Source organism: Ochotona princeps, chromosome 24, assembly GCF_030435755.1.
Source record: "Ochotona princeps isolate mOchPri1 chromosome 24, mOchPri1.hap1, whole genome shotgun sequence".
NCBI lineage: Eukaryota > Metazoa > Chordata > Mammalia > Lagomorpha > Ochotonidae > Ochotona > Ochotona princeps.
In genome coordinates, this window is record NC_080855.1 from 16,781,296 (window position 1) to 16,800,710 (window position 19,415).

General features: G+C 44.3%; 1 protein-coding gene across 1 annotated transcript; it reads left to right on the forward strand.

The window, feature by feature from the left end:
* Positions 1-6,600: 6,600 nt before the first annotated feature.
* LOC131483284 (pancreatic secretory granule membrane major glycoprotein GP2-like) lies at positions 6,601-15,654 on the forward strand. Its single transcript, XM_058681087.1, has 7 exons — positions 6,601-6,673; positions 8,287-8,754; positions 9,494-9,607; positions 11,323-11,531; positions 11,998-12,134; positions 13,566-13,799; positions 15,591-15,654. Exons 1-7 carry the CDS (start codon positions 6,601-6,603, stop codon positions 15,652-15,654), a joined length of 1,299 nt encoding a protein of 432 aa, XP_058537070.1.
* Positions 15,655-19,415: the final 3,761 nt, after the last annotated feature.

Below are 19,415 nucleotides of genomic sequence, written 5' to 3' on the forward strand. Positions count from 1 at the left end.
CCCACAGACCGCACTGGATACAATCACCTCTTACTTGTGCATAACAGCCTGACGTAGGAGGCTGCTCCCAGCCAGGTCTTTGATCAGTCTGTATTCAGGGGGCTTGGCTGACCTTGTCTGTTCTTCACCTCAGGTACAACAAAACATTAAGGGAAAGTCTGGGCCAAGAAAAATAAAACCAAGGCCAAAGACAAGAGCTGGGGAGGAGGAGGAGAGAGAAATGGCATCAGAACAAGGCCCTGGTTTCGCTACATTCTTTGCTTTGTCCATTCCTTTCTTGCTGTCTGTCAGTTCCTTATTTACTTCCATATACTCAACAGATACTTTGGCCACAAATTCAAAACTAGGCGCTTGTCTGGATAGCAAGCAAATAGCAAGTAAGCAAAACAGGGCCCTGGCTCATGAGGGAAGTACAGGGGAAAGGAGGAAATGGTTAAACAATAATAGCAATGTCAACGACGGTGGATGGTGGCAAGTTCAACGCAGAAAAATATGACACAAGAAGAGGAATAGAGCAGAGAATGCTATTTTTCATGGGATGATGAGGTATGGTCTCTGATAAGCAGAGACTGAGAGAAGTAAAGGGGGTTATATGAAGAACAGTACAAGCAGACAGAGCAATAGTACAAAGGCTCTGAGTACAATCTTGCGTTTTGCTATAAGGCTTAAGGCCTGACTCTCAGCATAGAGCGTGGAGCATGCTTATGGTGATCCTGTCTGATTGTTTTCCCTGACAAGCAGTCACCGGATGCCGGTTAGCACTGCAGGGATGAGAGCTCTGTGCACAAGCACCTTACAGCACTCAGAGGGCAGCCAAGAACTGAGTGGGTAACTGAAGGGGATTTGGATCAGCCCCCAGAGACCTGGGAGTTGAGATGTGAAACACAAGGCAGTTGACAGCATTGAGAAGGGAGTCCTGTGAAAGGTGATGAGCAGGAGGAGACCACACATACAATGATCCAGGCAGAGGCAAGAGTGCATGCTCAGGTTTGGATGAGCTTAAGAGTTCAGAGAGCATAGATGGTCTGCAGCATGGAGTGTGCCCTGGAGAAAGCTCAGTCAAGGTGGAAACTGGGAGTCAGGGTGGGTCTGGGAGCTTAGCCTGAGAGTGATGGGGTAACACTGGGAGATGGCACTGTGGCATCTGGGCGCAGGGTAGAGGACACAAAGAGGGCAGTAAGAAGGATGACACAGCCTAGCAGTGAGGAGGTCTGCGATCCATACTGGGGTACCTAGGTTTGATTCCAGCTCCAATTCCTGCACCAGCTTCCTGCTAATGTAAACCCTTGGGGGCAGCAGTGACTGCTCAAGTAACAGTTCTTGCTGCCCACGTGGGAAACCTGGATTGCATTTCTGGCTGCCAATTGCAATCCTAGCTTAACCCCGGTTGTATAGGTATTTGGTAGAGTAGATGGAAGAACTTTCTCTCAAATAAATAAATAAATGATCTTAAAAAAAAAAGATGTATTGATTTTTATTGAAAAGGCAGATCAGATTTTATGGAGAGAAGGAGATACAGAAAGAAAGATATTCCATTTGCTGGTTCATTCCCCAAGTGGCTCAACAGCCAGAGCTGAGCCAATCTGAAGCCAGGAACCAGAAATGTTTTTGGGGGGCCTCTCACATGGGTACAGGATTCTATCGCTCTCCCAGGCCATAAGTAGAGAACTGGATGGGAAGTAAAGCAGCCTGGACACAGGCCGGTGGCTATATGGGATCTCGACTCTTGCAAGGTGAGGATTCAGTCATTGAGCTGACATGCCAGGCCCAATACATACAAATTTGTCATCAAAGAATGAAAGCAAGGAGACTTACAAACAGCTGTTAGAGGCCCGAATTAGGATTGGTGAAGGAGGGTAGAGACAGGAAATAGTTGAAAGTTGGTGACCATTATGAAGTGAGCAATAGGGGGAAAGGAAGACTTCAGAAATGCAGGTGCTAAGTGTTCGTCTTGGAAGATAGGGTGGGCCGAGGGCCTTTGGTAACAGATGGCCATGCAATGAGGAGAAGCCTCAGGGGATGGATGCTTTAAGATTTGGGCCTGTTGTTGAGTTGGAGGGGTGCCACCTGTTACCTTCCAGGAGGCAATAAGGGAGAGAGGTCTGAAGCTCAGGAGCAGAATCCGAGCTGGGGCTGGGAATGGTCCTTTTTTTTTTTAAAAAAAGATTTTATTATTATTGAAAAGCCGGATATACAGAGAGGAGGAGAGACAGAGAGGAAGATCTTCCATCCGATGTTTCACTCCCCAAGTGAGCCGCAATGGGCCAGTGCGCGCCGATCCGAAGCCGAGAACCAGGAACCTCTTATGGGTCTCCCACACGGGTGCAGGGTCCCAAAGCTTTGGGCCGTCCTCAACTGCTTTCCCAGGCCACAAGCAGGGAGCTGAATGGGAAGTGGAGCTGCCGGGATTAGAACCGGTGCCCATATGGGATCCTGGGGCTTTCAAGGCGAGGACTTTAGCCGCTAGACCACGCCGCCGGGCCCGGGAATGGTCCTTGAAACCAACAGGTGAGTTGTATGTGGAGTGACATGAAAAATGGGATCCTTGACCCTTGTTAGAAACTGCAGAAGGAAGAGGATCCTGCAACACAGCAGGTGGATCCCAATAGGTACCAGATATTGTTACAGGGGAGCTAAGAAAAGGAGGGTACCCGGAGAATAGGGCAGGAGAACATGCCCAGTGGACTTGGCCATGAGATGACCCTGGCTGAGACATGTGGGCCATGTGGTTTACATGGAAATGAATGGTCAGAAGGGGCCGAAGGAGCTGGCTTTGAAAAGGAGGAAGCTTTGACTAGCATCTCCATATCTCCTTCCCTATTCTATCCTAGCCTCTGGAAAGTCCCACTCTACTTTCTGTTCCTATGAACTCAATGTTTTTGGAATCTACATATGATTAAGATAATGTGGTATTTGTTTTTCTTTTCCTGTGTGTGTTTTTTTTCACCTAGCTAGTCTCTCAGGTTCAGCTGTGCTCTCTAAATGGACAGGGTTTTCTTCCTTTGGAAGCGAAATAAAATTCCATTGTGTATTGATATCCCTCTTTATCCAGCCCTCCATGGAGGGACATCTAGGTTGATTCCATATCTGGGTTATTGTGACTAATGCTGCAATAAACCCAGGAGCACAGGCATCTCTTTAACATGTTGATTTCATTTTCTTTGGACAGAGATCTAGAACAATATTTTTGAATCATATATATATACACACATATATGTTTATATTTTTATTTGTATTTGCTTTGAGGAACTTCCATCCCATTTTCCATATTAGCCATACTAATTTGTATTTTCCTTAGTGTGCAAGGGTTTCCCTTTTTATTCATATCCCCCTCAAAATACTTAGAGTGGACATGCTAATTGAGGTGAGGTCATACCTTGTTGTTGATCAAAGAGCTGCACTAATTCATATTTTTCCAAAGTACCTGCTAATTTCTACTCCTACGAATCGTCTGCTAGTGTTTCCTTTTCTCCACATCCTCACCAACATTATTTAAATTCTTTGATTATAGCCATTTTAAATGCCAGTCCACTGGTGGTAAAAAAAAATGCATAATTGCAGTTAATAAGAGCAATACGTTTTAATGTATCTATTGGGCCCAGCACAGTAGCCTAGTGGCTAAAGGCCTTGCTTTGCACATGCCAGGATTCCATATGGGTGCTGGTTCACGGCCCTGTGGCCCCACTTCCCATCCAGCTCCCTGCTTGTGGTCTGGGAAAGCAGTTGAGGATGGCCCAAGGCCTTAAGACCCTGCACCTGCGTGGGAGACCTGGAGGAAGCTCCTGGTTCCTGGCTTCAGATCAGCGCAACTCAGCTGTTGCGGTCACTTGGGGAGTGAATCATCGGACGGAAGATCTTCCTTTCTGCCTCTCTTCCACTTTGTATACCTGTCTTTCCAATAAAATAAATCAATTTTTGAAAAAAAAAAACAAGAGGAGAGTGATCTGATCAATAGTTGGGGTGGGAGATGCAGAGGATGGAGGTGAACATTGTGTAATGCAGGAACAAGATCAAGTTCCTTACGTTTCTTGAAGTTTGGACACAGGACGTATGTTGAGCATGATGGAGTAGGGTGAGGTAGGTGGGAAATGCAGGTGAGGGCCAGAGCAAAGACCATTTCAGAGGATGGATAAAGAGTGGCCCCTGGAGACAAAGGCAGAGAAGTCTTTGACCTAACTGAATGAATCAGTGGGCTATTTTGTCGCAACAATTCCACAAATTCCACATCCTTGGAATTTTCCTCCAATAGCATTGGGAGTAGAAAGATGGTTTATGATGCTTTTTCTTTGAATATTCACTAGCAGGTGTTACCAATGTGAAAGCCCCTGTGTTCGGTGCCTTCAGTGGTCTGGGCTTCTCCAGAAGTCCTGTACAATTGAGGAGAGGCAGTAGCCACTGGTCTTGTGGAAGTCTTGACTCTTTTATTGATCCTGTATTTCCATCAGGCCTGACTTGAAAGCAAAGCCCGAACTAGAGTGTACAAGTCCAAGAGCTTCCATATCCTCCTCACGGTTCCGTATCTTCCAGTCTCTAGGGTAGCTCTCCTGTCAACAGATTTGGAAGAAAGTTTGTTTGTACATTGCCATTCCATCACCAATGCAGCCATTCCCAGCTCCTCCACACTCAGTGTCTGAAATTGGATAGATTCTGTATCTCTGCTTTTGTGGGCCCCACATTGATGAATCCAGAGTGTAAGTGCTCAACGGTGATTAGCTAAGAACACAGGTACAATGCAAATCCATTGTGCAAACAAGTGTATGTTTAATTTCTCTCCACTTTCCTTGGAGTATTAAGCTTCCTTTTGATTAGTGTTTGCTTTCTGGTAATAAATATGGCTTCATTGGTTTATTGTGCGGATTACATGTGAGGAGTAGTGTCTGCAAAGCACTCAACAATGCCCATTGCTTTCAGTGCGTATTGCCGTGGTGTACAGAGAAGCATTTGCATGAAGATGAGATTGCTGGAAGGGTTACATCAGGTGCAGGTAGGGCAAAGGGCCCTTTCGCCATCCCTTGTGGTAAATCACTTATCTCACCTCTACTCAACAAACCCTGTGGATGCCTGGCAGATTAACTGCAATCATACCTCAGCACCAATCATGGAGAGCCACATGGGTGAGAAATCGCAATAAAAGACAGCCCACAGCAGGCTGCCTTCCCATGGCTGGCCAGAGAAGGAAAACTGCCTTGTTCTCAGAGGTGAGTCCTACTCCAAGCCCTGGCAAACTTTCTGCTAATCCTTGGGCTTCCTGCTCTTGATCCCCTGGACTTTATTAGTATTGATTGCATTTGGAAACCTGTGAACCCAGCAAGGAATGTGGACCCTGACTGTCATCAGGTACTGGAGAAGGCACTCTATGTTCAACTCAGCCATGGCCCCAACCACCTGTTGGATGCTCCTGTCCAAGAGATGCCACCCTCACCCCTGCCACCAGGAACAAGGGCCGTCCTTGGACTCATCTCTAAGAGTTTCCAGTCTTGGGCACACACCTCTCTCTGTTCTCTCACAACAAACTCAGCATATCCTTTCTTGAAATAGACCTTCTATCTGCAATTGGAGTCTTCCAGAAACTTTTAATAAGAACTGCTTCATGGATTTGTCCTTTTAGGGGAAGAGTTTGCTGGAATTATAAATACTACCAGCAGGCTTTTTAAAACTTATGCATTGGATCTTTTACTGTTTTTTTCACAAAATTTCTGTTGGGCCTTTTACTGTTTAGTGAGCACTCCTTGTGTATCAGAATCTGGGTCTAGAGCAAGGGCCATGGGACTCAACCCGATGGGATCCTACCCTCATGGGAATCTGCCTGGGTAAAGGACACTGCAGGGGCTCTTAGCAGAATCTGATGCATAGAACTAGAAATGACACTGCAGCCCTCTCCCTTCCTCCAATCTCCAAACAACCTCCACCTTCACCTGAACACCTTCTAGAACATTCCACATGACCCACCAACTCTAATCCTGTCTAGTTTTCCTGCTTTCAACTTCATTCCCCTTTTACTTCTATCATCCCATTCCATTTCAACAAGTCATATCCTCTCAGAAATAGTAGGATGGATCTTCAACATTTTCATGGAAAATGAGTATCGTGAAAGAAACTGTAAGTGAATTTCAAATTTGCTTTGTACCAGAGTAAACTCATCTTCTAATTTCTTTTTTTTAAATATGAGCTTTTTCAAGTACTCCTAGTAAAGGAAGCCAACAATCTGTTTCTGAGACCATGGGGCTATGGCTATTAGCATGAAATTTACCTTCTAGCACATTCCTTGCACATATAAGGGGATAATTAAATATTTTTTTTGCATGATTGTCTTTTGGAGTCTCAATTTCCTTACTTGTAAAATGGGGGAAATAATACTTTCCATGTAGGTTGACTCAGAGTCTTAAATAAGATAACGTGTGGAAAAGAATGATAAAGTGTATAAGGAGTCTCCTACAGCTGAGTTGTATTGTAGATGCTGTAGTGTGTTCCTGTTTTAGTTGGGACCCATCAATGAGCATCTTTGTTGTTCTGAATTTACCGAAGTCATTCTTTTCCTTTGCTGCAGCTGCATGGAGAGTCTGCACCCTGCAGACCTGCACAACACACCTTAGAGAAAGGATGGCGGGCTCTGGCCTCCTGTGGCTGGCCTTGACCTCCTGCATTCTGACCCTGGCCTCTACATCACAGCACAGTGAGTACTCTGTTCACTTGGGATCTCAGATGCACAGTGAGAACTGGGAAAGTGGCCAGGGAGGTACACAGACAGTCAGTAAGGGAACTGGGTGGGTCTAAAGCAAAGACCTGGAGACAACATGAGGGGGAACGTGAAAAGGAAGGGAATGGAGTCCCAGTGTCTCAAAGAACCAGATTGGCAATTCCCTGGATGGGTAGCAGGGACACTAAGCCTAACTTCCTATGTCTTTCTGGGGAAGACCAGAGAGCCTAGGTTGGAGAAGTTGATGGCATCAATCTCCCAGCAACCTGTTTTTGGCAGCTACCTTCTCTCTGTCAGTTTGCTCATCTGTAAAAGTGGGAGGGTGAGAACTCATGGTCTCACCCAAAGACATGTGAATTGGGCAGCTTGGTATCTTGGAGAAAGGCCCAAGATCAACATGCAAAAAGCGATGGGAACTGGAGTTAATGGCCTCTGATGAGAAAACACAAGGTGTTGAATCTCAAATGAAGCCCTTCCCTTCCTTAAAATTAATGCATGCATGAGCAACTCTTGCAAATCTTTTCCCCAAAAGCCTCCCTGGCCTGTGTAGTAACAATGATATCCTAGGAACTATTTGGTTATTCAGGCACTTTCACTATTCAACAACTGGAACTAAAGAGAACTAACTTGGGATTGGTGCGGCACTTGCATTTTCTTTAACCAGTAACAACCCTTTTAGGCTTTGTTTCCCAAATGAGACATGTATAATCCAGGATAACTCAAGGAGTACCAGGCAAAGTCTTCAAACATTTTAGTGGCTATATATTATTCATGTTAAAAATATTAGTAATGAATTGTGTCTATGTTATTAATAATATCATTCCTTTTGAGGAAATTATTCATTCTGTGAAGGGAATTGTTGAGGAAAGCATTTTTAAGTAAGTAATAAGACAAAAAGATACAGGTGTATGTTGAAACAACCTGATCCAGTATATGGAAATGAGCTTTTGGGAAACTAGTAGCTCATGGAGGGCATTTTATAAGTGAGTTTGAAATCACCTGCTGGCCAGCAGGTGCAAAGCTAGACTTTATCCCAGCCTGTGGTCTTCCTTCCTCATTTCTCTGCTTTATCCATCTTAGTCCCTGAAAATATTAAAACGTGTGGTCTTTAAAGTAGGGTAGTGTTCAGTCTAGGCATAGGAAGATTCTAAAGCCTCTACAAATTTCTGATGATTTCTGAAAATGAGACAGGGTGCAAGTAAGCTTTCATTTTAGTATATGCTGCTGAAAACAGCTCTGTGACAATGCTCATTTCTACCTGATGTTTAGGTGCTTTTTTCTCCCATGAAGCCTGTGTTATATTTAGAATGAGAAAAGACAAATATTGGTGAAACAGGGAAGCACAAAGAAATCCTTTCCAACTCCAGGCAGGGCGGGGGGAGTTGTGTGTAGGCATCCTCAATGCCTATACGATGTCACTTAACATCCTCACTGATCAACCTGGCCCCTTGACAGTGAGTGTTGATGATAATTAATGGATTGTAAGCTAGGATTCCTGGCGTATCCTAAGTGGAGTGTGGAAGAGGATGGAAATTCTGGAGGCTGGAGTGTTGCTCAGGGGCCCTAATCCTGCTCTACTGCTTCTCCAGGTGACAGAATCCCTCGTGCAGCCATTTCCCATGTGCAGGAGTTGTCATGTGGAGATCCTGACACCCCAGAGGCTGATGACTGCTTCGACCCCTGTGAGAATTACACTGAACTGGATGAACCATCCAGGGGCACGAACAGCAAAGAAAGAATCGAGGCATGTGATGACCACTTGAGTGGCTGGTACCGCTTTCAGAGTGATGGAGGAATAACATTGTTAGAGGAATGTATCCCCATGTTTAAATGCCATACAGATGCTCCCTTGTGGCTAAACGGGGCTCACCCCAAATTGGGGGAAGGCATTGTCAGCCGCACTGTCTGTGCTCACTGGGTTGAGAACTGCTGTTTCTGGGAGTACGAAGCGGAGGTGAAGGCCTGCTTGGATTATTCAAGATATCCAGATGATCCAGATCTTTTCTATGTGTACCAGCTGGAGCCCACCACTAATTGCAACCTGAGATACTGCACAGGTGAGCATCACAAGGCCCAGAGGCAGCTGTAAGTTGCCCAGGAAGTAGTACAGAGGAACAGGTGAAGAGTAGATCACACAAGGACAACCTGGACACAGTCCCCACCCACCACTGACTGCTGAGGATGTAGTCCAAGAGTGGTCTTTCACCCTTTTAATGAAGTCAGAAATTCAGATTCAAAGGTAAAATCTCCCAGTCTATTCATGTATGTAGCATACTGTTGCGACCCCATATTTGTTCAGACCTCCATTCTTTGCAGATCATTCTTTTACCTCTCAGCCTCCATTTTTCTAAGAGTCTAAGCTGGCATATCACTCACAGTGCACCTTTAATGCATTAACTCCTTTAATCCTGCCACCAGCTCCATGAGATGGGTACTATACCCCAGTATCACAAAGCTGGAAGACAGAAGAGCTGCAATTTGAACTCAGGCCCTCTAGCCCCAGAACACTTGGACTGAAGCACTGTGCTGTCCTGACTCATTTATTACTATAAGAACTCAAGAAGCTAACACATGGAAAGTATCTAGAACAGTATCCTGCCTGTAATGAGGGTTTAGACAACAGCTCTGGGCTCTTAGCTGGATTGGGAGTCAGAAAGTCTGAATTTGAGGCTTGATTCTTCCATAATATGTCACACAACCTTGGCAAGTTTCCAGTGTCCTGGACCTGGGTGTTAGTGGGGCTTGGGTCCATCTCATACTGCATGAGATTCTCTTCCTCTATGCCCCATCCCCTAGATCGCAACAGCACAGCGATAATGTGCAGGTATCCAGAATGCCGTTCTGTGGAGAGATGCAGCTATCGAAATAAGGAGTGGAGCTGCCGTTGCAGGAAGAAGTACAACGACTCTGGTGCGTGGCTTACAAGGCTTGTGGTTGCCACCCACAGTGGGCAAAACAGAAGGCGTGGGAAATAAGGAGATCAGGACTAGGTAGCGACCAGAGACAGAGTCTCTGTGTTGGGGTGATGTCTGGACTCCTGGGCCAAGTCATCTACTTCCTCTGAGACTCCATATCCCCACGTGTAACATGAAGGTTAGATAATAATTTTAACAACAGTTGTCATTCTGGGCAGTTGTGGGAAGATCAGAGCAGTCCAACTGGTCAGGCTGAAGGAATGATGAGTGTAATGTCCCAAAGAGGAGTTAGCGATGGGTGAGACTGAAGCCCTGGGTGGGATGTGGATGAGCCTCCCACTGAGATTCTTCTCCACCAGTGGACTTTAGTGAGGGCCCTTTAACTCTTGCCTTTGGTACAAATGTGCTTTCCTCTGAGTACTCTCTCAGTCCCCGTGGAAGTATAGCATTCCAAGAACAGGGATGAGACGGAGCATGGCTCCCTTGGGAGGTTTGGTTGTGGTGTGGACAATAGAGTGGAAGTGCTGGGTGGGATTTGAGTTCCTGTACTTTGGAGCATTGCACGTCTGTGAACTCATCACCCTCTCTTCCATTTCCACACTTTGGCCTTTGCTGTTCTCTGTCTAGAATGTCCTCATTGACTTCATTCACCTGCAAAACTCCTGGCTCCCTATCATACCCTTCTCTCACCTGAAACATTCAAAAGAGAGAAAGAAAGCAAGGGAGAGAAGAGGGGGGAGAAAGGGAGGAAGGTAAAAAGAAAGAAAAGAAAAACAGAGAGAGAGAGAGAGAGAGAGAGAGAGAGATGATCCATGTTTTAAATTCACTTTCCAAATGCCCACAACAGCCAAGACTGGCTGAGGTTGAATTCAGGAATCTGGAACTCAGAATATCTGAGTCTTCCATATGGGTGGCAGGAAACCAACTACTGGAGACACTACCTGCTTCCTCCCAGTGTGAACCACTAGCAGGAAATTAGAATGGAAAGTGGAGCTGGGAGCTGAACCTAAGCATTCCAATATGGAGTGTGGGTGTCCCAAGTGGTATCTTAAATGCTGCTTCAAATGACTGCCTCTGGAACATACTTCCATCAGCAACTTCATCCTGTTAAATTTTAATATACTATTACTATGTTGATGGTTATACAAGATCAAGTCTGTGATTCATTAAATTTTGTATTGATTGTGCCTAGTACATGGAAAACCTGATTGATAAGTACATGCTCAATATTGTATTTGTAAATACAATAGCAATTGCATTGCTAGTTGTTTATTATCTGTCTCTCCCATTAGAATGTTAGGCTTAAAAGGGTGAGAATCTTGTCAGTTTTGAGACTCATGAACTGAGACTGAGTGCTAAATGGCTCTGAAGCAGATCAGATATGTGGGCTTCACAAACTAGTGCATATCTGCCTTTGATTCTGGTCTGGGAGGCATGAGGAGCTCCCTCAAGGAGCCCAAGGCCCAGAAGAACTAGATAGGGAAATCAGCAAAACCTGAAAATAGGATGTTTGGAAATCTTGGACCAGGCACTTCTCTAATACCCTCCCTTATTGCTAGCCTAAGTGTGAATTGCATTTGAATCCCAGGCCCCTTCTTGTCCTCCTAGCCCCATAGTGGGCATTCTGGCTTTGCCAAAGGCCAGGGAATATGGGGTCTGCTTATTTTTTCTAGACCCCGAATCACTCTACTTACCTTCTTGTTTTTGCAGAAATCCAGAGTCTGCAACCTATACTGCAGTGTGGCGCCTCTGAGATCACACTGACGATTGACACGTGTTTACTGGGTGGTCTGGAAATAGAGGAGCTCATTGGTTCACTCACAAATGGAAAAGCTGTTGATATTGAGCCAGGAAGTGACACTTACTCAAGGAATGTGATTATCCCTTTTGATTCCTTCGACTATCCTGATACCACTAAGGTGAGTGGTCTTCACTCCTCTGCTATCAGGGGTGGGGAGTTGAGCTTGTGGGATTCATCATAATTGTGCTGAGATCTTGGGCAAGTCACAGCCTCCCTCAGTCTCCAGGGTTGGGTCATGTGAAAGCTTAGAGCAGATCTCCCACTCAAGTATAATAAATGCATTTTATAGTTATGATGATTGTAATTAGGGGTGATATGTGAGAGATGCTCAAGGAGTGAGCGTGACAATTCTTGCCTCTTTCAAAGGGCCAGTCATTTGTAGTTCCACCATCAATTCTGGGGTCCTCATTCTCCTTTTCACAAAGTGTTAGTGACACAGGGAGGAGACTCCTTTATTTCCCTGAGATCAGAAGGCAGGGGCCTACAAAGGTAATAGCATTCACTCTGGAATCCGACAGCTCTGAATTGACAAGCATTCACATACAGGTGTGTATGATGCATGTGGTTTTGTTTGTATGCCTAAGAATGATGCAGTGTACAAAGACACCATCACCTTCAAGAGCACGGAAACTGAAAGTATATTGCTTCAAGTCAACTTCGATTGTACTTACCCACTGGACTATGAAGTCAGCCCACCAAATGTACTGAAGCCCCTTGTAAGGTATGCTGTGATCCTTGCCCTTGGTCCATAATCTTGATATTTATCACATGTACTTCAAGCATAGCTTATGATGCCTGTATGATGCTACCAACACCTCTGGGTGCTTCTATTCATTCCATCATTCATTCCACAGGCATTCATTGATTTTTAGGCAATGGTTTTTCAGCATGAGCCATGCACACATATTACTTTTGGTGTGAATATTAATCATAATATCTACAGAGAAATGAAGTGACATGAGATAGTGCATGTATATTAGGGAATACAAATACAGGACAAGTTTATTCATCCTGAGAAAGAAAGGTATTGCATAACTAATTGTGTTGATAATTGCTTACAAATGGGAAAGATCAAAGCAGAAAAAACATAGGGGAGTTTGGGGAGGAAGAAAATGCAGTGGGGATGGTGAGGGCAGACAAGGGATTTAGGCCAAGATCACCTCTGATTACATAAAAAACACAACCTCCAGAAACAGAAATGGAACCCTTTGGGTGGGATGTGACCTGGGCAGGTGCTTTCGTTTTGTTCCCTGTACCTCTACACTTAGAGTGGTGCCCCACGTAAGCAGTCCCTCAGCATCTTTAGACTTGCTGGAGGACTTCTGGGGTGTCAGGAACCCAGAAATCTGGATTGACTTCTCACTCCTTCATTATCGCTGGGCTCACAGAGTGGTGGGACCCAAAGTACTATGAGTGTTCTGATTCAGTGGTTTAAGACTGTATTGTGTAAGGAGCCATGGTTTCTAAAAAATCAGGTGAGATATTTATCTCTTTGTTTGTTTGTTTGTTTATCTTGAAAGTCAGACTTCCGAAGGAACAGAGGGAAAGACTCCAACAAAGAGTTCTTCTTTCCACCGGTTCACTCCTCAGATGGATACAACAGCCAACACTGGGCCAGGCCAAAGCCAGGAGCCAGGAGCTTCATCTGGATCCCCTGTGTGGGTGACAGCAACCCAAGCACTTGGACCTTCCTCTGCTGCTTTTCCCAGGGCATTAGCAGGGAACCGGATTAGAAGCGTAGCAACTGAGGCACAAACCAGCACATTCACGGGACTCCAGTCTAGCAGGTGCATACCCACTACACCATAACACCCACTCTAATTCTCTTGTTAAGATTGTGGGGTGGAGGAAATAGATCTGGTGATGTAGATTGTTAAGCTACAGAACTGGTCCCTAATCCTACTTTCTATTAGACGATACAGAGGCATGCACTAACCATAGTTGCTTGTATGACAGAGCTTTCACGTGGGGTGACTCTCCTGTCTGTCAAGCCTAATGGTGAGAAGCCAGTGAATGTACAAATGAATGACAGTTCAGCGAGGGAGCAGAATTGTGCTTTTGCCTTCATAACCTTGTACAAATACAGGACTTGATCAATGATATCCTCTCTGGTCAAAGCTTAATGTTCCTACTCTGGTTTTCCTTGTCTCAGTCCCTGGATCATCAGTGTGTCTGGGGAAGGAAAGTTCAATGTCGTGATGGGCTTCTATGATGAGGACTTCAAAAAACCTATTGAAGACGATGTCATTGAGCTGCCAGTTGACTCCATTGTCTATGTGAAGGCCAAGTTGAAAGAAGGAGACAGAGGCCACTTTAAGACGGTGTTGAGGAACTGCTACGCAACTGCAGACATTTACCCTGTGGATTACCCCTTGATTAAAGACAGGTAACAGGAAAATGTGGGATTATCCTTCAGCTTCAACAAGGTTTAGGGAGAAATGTTCATTTCTTTCATGCTTGGGAGCCATGTAAATTGGCTTACATCTTGTGGAAATATCTCTCATGATAACCATATTCACTGTATCAGGTATCTGCACCTGAGATTTTAGACTTTAGTACTAAGACAAAAAAAAAAAGCTGCTAAGAGTAAACAAAAGACACCTATTCCATACTCCATTATTAATTATTTTGTTATTAGGTTTATTATCCAAATATAGGAAATTAACTAGGAAATTTTGAACTATTAGATGTTAACACTGGTCAACATAAAAAGGGCAGAACAAATCTCAGAAAAAATATTAAAATTCATTAACTGACAAAAAAGGGAAACATATCTATTGATCGTTTTGCAAACACTAGTAATAATGTTGTAGAAAATGTAGCACTGATTTTAGCTGTTGTATCAAACACTTGTTCAGTCATAGACAATATCTTCTCAAGTGCTCACACCAGTCCTATGAGATGAATGTTACTGTGTCACTTTGCAGACAAGACACTGAATGTACTGTGACTTAAGCCTTATGGATAGATACATCTTGAAGGAAACAGAGAACTAGAGAAAGTCCATGTTGTCACGATGGAGGGAACCTAGGGGCCGTTTAACTTTTCTGTTGTTTTAAGAGTTACAGCTTTTTTCCTGTCTCTCTCACAGCTGCCCTAATCCAGACGATAATTATATCTATATAGTGAAGAATGGGGTGTGCTGGAAAAGCCAATTTGCATTTCAATTGTTCTTGCTTACGGAATTGCCACACGTACTTCACCTGCGCTGTGAGGTCCACCTCTGTGGTTTCAGTGAGGAACCCTGTGAGCCAGTAAGTGTCTTCATGGAATGAATATTCGGGGCCTGACAGGGTGCCTGGCATAGGAGAGGCTCTTCTTACATATTTATTGCAATGATGGTGGATGTTGGGAGGGAGGAATATGTGGTTGAGGTAGGAAGGCAAACTGGATGAAGATGGATGCCTGAAGAGATGGAAAGACACATGTATTTGGGTGGTTGGATGTGAGGCACAGATGAAGGGAGGGATTGAGAGAAGAAGGAAGGATGAAGGGATGGGCTTCTGGCCTCCATCCTACTTGTAGGCAATCATTGTGTCCCTGGAAGGCAGGTCATAAGGAAACTGTGTACTAGGTTTCCTTGAGACCAGCCATTTTTATATGATTATAATAAGAGTTGGCTTGCTCTTTATCAAGCACCAGGCTGAAATCCCCACATTCCTTGTCTGGTTTAACACCTATGCAACTTTAAATAGATTCTTTTGAACAACCTCACTGTACGGGTAGAGAAAGTGAAGCTTATATAATTCCCTTGCTTCAGGGTCACACACAACAGCAAATGATCAAATCTGGGATGTGGGCCAGCCGAGATGTGGTTCCATTTCTCATGCTTCTACACACACTTGGCACTAGCTGTGAGTGTTTTCCACTTACCGAATGTTTACTAGGTGACCATGGGTGGCAGACAGACCATCTTCTCCTCTAATCTTCACACCTGGATAAGTGCTATTTAATCACCATAAAGAAAAAAAGTCATTTGCCCCCAAATTATAGAGCTACAGAAAATTTAGATGGGTTAGATTTAAACCCAATTTTTTTTTTACATGAAAGAATTCCTTGGCTTGAGACATTCACATCAGATTCAAGGCTATATAGTAGATGGGGTCAAGTTCTTAGGTCAGGGCTGCCTTTAAATTCATTTAAATTTTGATTTGATGAGAGTCTTCCATCCCTGTAGGTCTGCCCAGAAAGAAAAGGTACTGATGGAACAGCCCTCGGCCAAACGCAGGAGACAGATTTGAGATCCACCACTGGGGAAGGTAAGGCTGACTGAGTCCTGGGGAGAGCCCACTTGGCCATCTGCTAACAGTTGCCCACAAATTCCTGGGGTCACAGGCCCACCTCCTCAGGACCTTTCTGCCTCCTCAGTGTAGCTCCCATTAGTGAACTGATCTTTTCATTAGGGGCTTTATACAATATGAACAGTCATTTGTACTGGGTCTCCTTGATGCCAAGGAACAGGCCAAGCTCCAGCATCCATCAATTCACTTAGTTCTCCCATGACTATCCATTTCATAAGACCCAAAGACTCACCCAGAACATCCTGCTTATGAGTGGTTGGAATTGGGTTTGAACTTGGCTCCTTCTCTTTCCAAAGTATGTGGTATTTTCCTTGTCCTCTACAAGTAAGTCCTCTCAGGTGCAGTTAAGTCTTAACACCTATTTAAATGTAACCTTTCTTTCAATTACAATATTTTGGAGTATAGTATAAGGGAACTTTTCAACTGTTCCTCAAACGTTTATCATCCTATATCTGGATTAGCTGTACTATCACGACTTTTATTTCTGCTGGGATGGAGAAACTGGAACACCTCAAAGAATGAAAGCATGTATTTCTCCCCAAAGAAATTAAAATGTAATACATTAATAGTAGTAAGAGTAACACCTATTCCTTTGTACCTGACATCATGACAAATGCCTTGCCTTGTTTCTGTAAATCGTTACTTTGAATGCATACAACAATGGGGTTCGGGGGGTAAGCACTGGGTTCCACTCCATATCCAGATGAATATCCGCAGGCTCTCTTGTGCAAAAGGTTGCATCCTGAGTCCTTGCTTATCTTGTCTTTTATCAAGCTCTCAACATGGGATGTCACAGAATGGCTATCAGTGGCAGTGGTTGAGAGCTTTCCCTTTGGAACCAGAAAGACCAGAGTATGAGTCCCAGCTCTGCTACCAACTAGCAAGCTCAACTTGGCACACCCCTTGACATCACTGAGCCTCAGTATTGTCATTGGTCAAATGGGGGAGCAGAATGCTTTCCTCATACATTTTTTTAGGAGGAATGAGTTTCGAATGCAAAAGAGGTATTTAGAGAGATGCCTGCTAGATACCAGATGCTTCCACACTGTGAGTTGTCAGTGGCTCTGACGACAAGTGCAGGACTAACAGCAGCTGTGTCCATGGCGCTGTGGTCATTAGGGCATGATTGAGGAAACCCTCCCCTCCTTCTCTTGTTTACAGACATCCAGACCTTTGCTGCCTTGAGTGGAGCCCCCAGGACTGCAGGTATGCCTCTCCCACAGCCCTCCCGACACTCTCTGCTTCTATTCAACTCAGTGAGCATTTATCCACCCTCTTCTCCATGTCAGGTTCTTTAGGAGGGGTTGCTGGGCACTTGAACAAGTTAGATCCATGACTGGCTTCTAGAATGCCCACCATCTAGCAGAGGGGGCAGCCACTTAACCATAAACAGCTGTCAAGTGTGCCAAGCATTGTTTTAGGCACTGGAGTTAGGATGGTGAACAAGACAGGCCAAATACTTTGTGTTCTAGTATTGGAAACAAATAACAAAACACAAATAAAAGATAATTTATAAGTAAAAGAAGACTATATGATATAAAGTTCCCAGCACAAATAATAATACAGGAAAGAAGTGAGAGGTCTGTTTTTACAATTATGAAGTATGGAGATAAGTAGTCTATGGCTAGTAGGGTGAAACTATAGTCGTTAAAGATCCTGGCTCCTTCCAGAATACATGGGCACCAGGAGGAGTGAACATGAAAGATGTCGATAAATGTGTTCAGGAGCATTCCTGGAAGCTGGCAACCTTACAGCCCCACTTACACTCATTACCTACTGCTCAGTCACATGGCCATGCTCGGTGGCAAAAGAAGCTGGGAAATGAAATCTCTAGCTAGCTTTGTGCCCAGCCAATATTTGATGCCTTTATTATCAAATGGATATGTGGCAGGAAATTTTTTAGAGGAGATATTAGAGCCATATGGGAAAAATAAGGCAGGCGGACAGGTGCTAGGAGAATAAGTCCTGCAGATGAAGCAGCCAATAGTCCATTGCATAAGTGAGGCAGGTGCATAACCAAGTAATGACAAGCAAATATATAGCACAGAAGGGGTACAAGGCAGATTAATTGGCTACATTGGATGAGCTCCTAAATAGTTTCATCAGGAAGTAGCATTCAGATAGAGTTTTGGTGAGGGACTTGGCAGACAAATTGAAGAAATATATTTTGGAGAAGTGCATCTTATTGAGATTTTGTCACTCCTCCCAAAGGACCTATATTGGTATACCCAGGAATGAACAAGTTCTTTCTACTCTCGGTTCCTTGCTCCTACAACAATTAGAAAATTTTCCAAGTCCATGATGGTCTCTCTGTGCTCTGTGCTAACATTCAGATGATGCTAAGTAATGCTTGTTGGGCAGAGTGCTTAGGGCTCAGAGAACAAAACAGTTTGAAGTCAGAGGTCAGGGACCCCAATCCTGTTCCTCGCTGGCAGTCTTCCAGTGTATGCCAATGCTTGCAACAGGACGGCTTCCCATTGGCATTTGCTGAATTGACTGATTTCTAGGATGCATGGTCTCAGGCTCTTGGGAGAGGATGTAGCAGACCATCGTGAGCTGATGTTGAGGTAGCAGATATCACAAGATGGCACTAATGGTTTTCATGCTTTTGCTATTTTAGGTTTAATTGAACATCGATTTATGCTACACTCTTATATGTTTTTTTGAAAACTATCTTTCTGCTCCCACGTCTAGGATATCATCATGCTACTTTGATATTTGGGGCATGGATGGGTGTTATGACTTGGTGGTGTGAGGAGAAAATACAATGACACAGAGAGACACGGTCCCAGCCCTCCGATACCCCAGAGTCTAATTTTCAAACCCAGCATTGATATTGGTGTTCACCACATGCTAGACATTGTTTTAAATGCTTGATCCGAACTCATTCATTTAAGTCTTAAAAAATCCAATGAGGTGATAGGTGCTATTAATATTTCCATTTTGCATACAGGAAAATTGAAGCCAAGAGAGGTTGGAAAACTTGTATAGAACTGTCCAGCTTGATGTAGAGATTAGCTTCTAAGCTAAGTAGTCAGACTATGGAGGCAGTCAATAGAAACCTAGGCTTCCAACAGCTTCTAGTATTTCCTGGCCACTCCACAAGCCATTGTGGGGCATATCTGAGGTCCTCAGTATTGGTTACTAAGAAGATAGAAGAGAGAGCCCATAGGAGCATGAAGAATATCCACTACAGCAAACCTAGAGATGGCCTACGTAACTTCTACCTGTCTTTGATCAGCCAGATTCAGTCACATGGTCCCGCTACCTGCAAAAGGAAACTGAGAAAAGTTGCCCTCCTGTGTGCCCAGAAGAAAATGTGAAAAAACGAAACAAACAAAACAAAACCAGGAGTTGGCAATTAGACAGCTTGACAGCTTGAGTACAAGATACAAAGCATGTCCTTCCTTTCTCGTCTTTGTGCAGACCAAAATAAGGAGCTCAAAGTCCAAAGTCTTGTCTCTTGTATTTCAGGGTTCCTAATGGCCTGGCCTGCACTCCTCCTGCCAGTTGTCCTGGTTTGGCTGTTCTGAGAGCTCAGCAGGACATCTGGCCTTGAAGCGCACATCCTTCCCTGCTGGTGATAGCTCTCATTCTTCCTTCAGTACTGCAGGCTGCCTCTCCACATCATGCAGACAGTCTTGGAGTAAATGAGAAGAGGTTCACCTTTAACACTCACTGCTTTAGTACTCCTCTTTTTT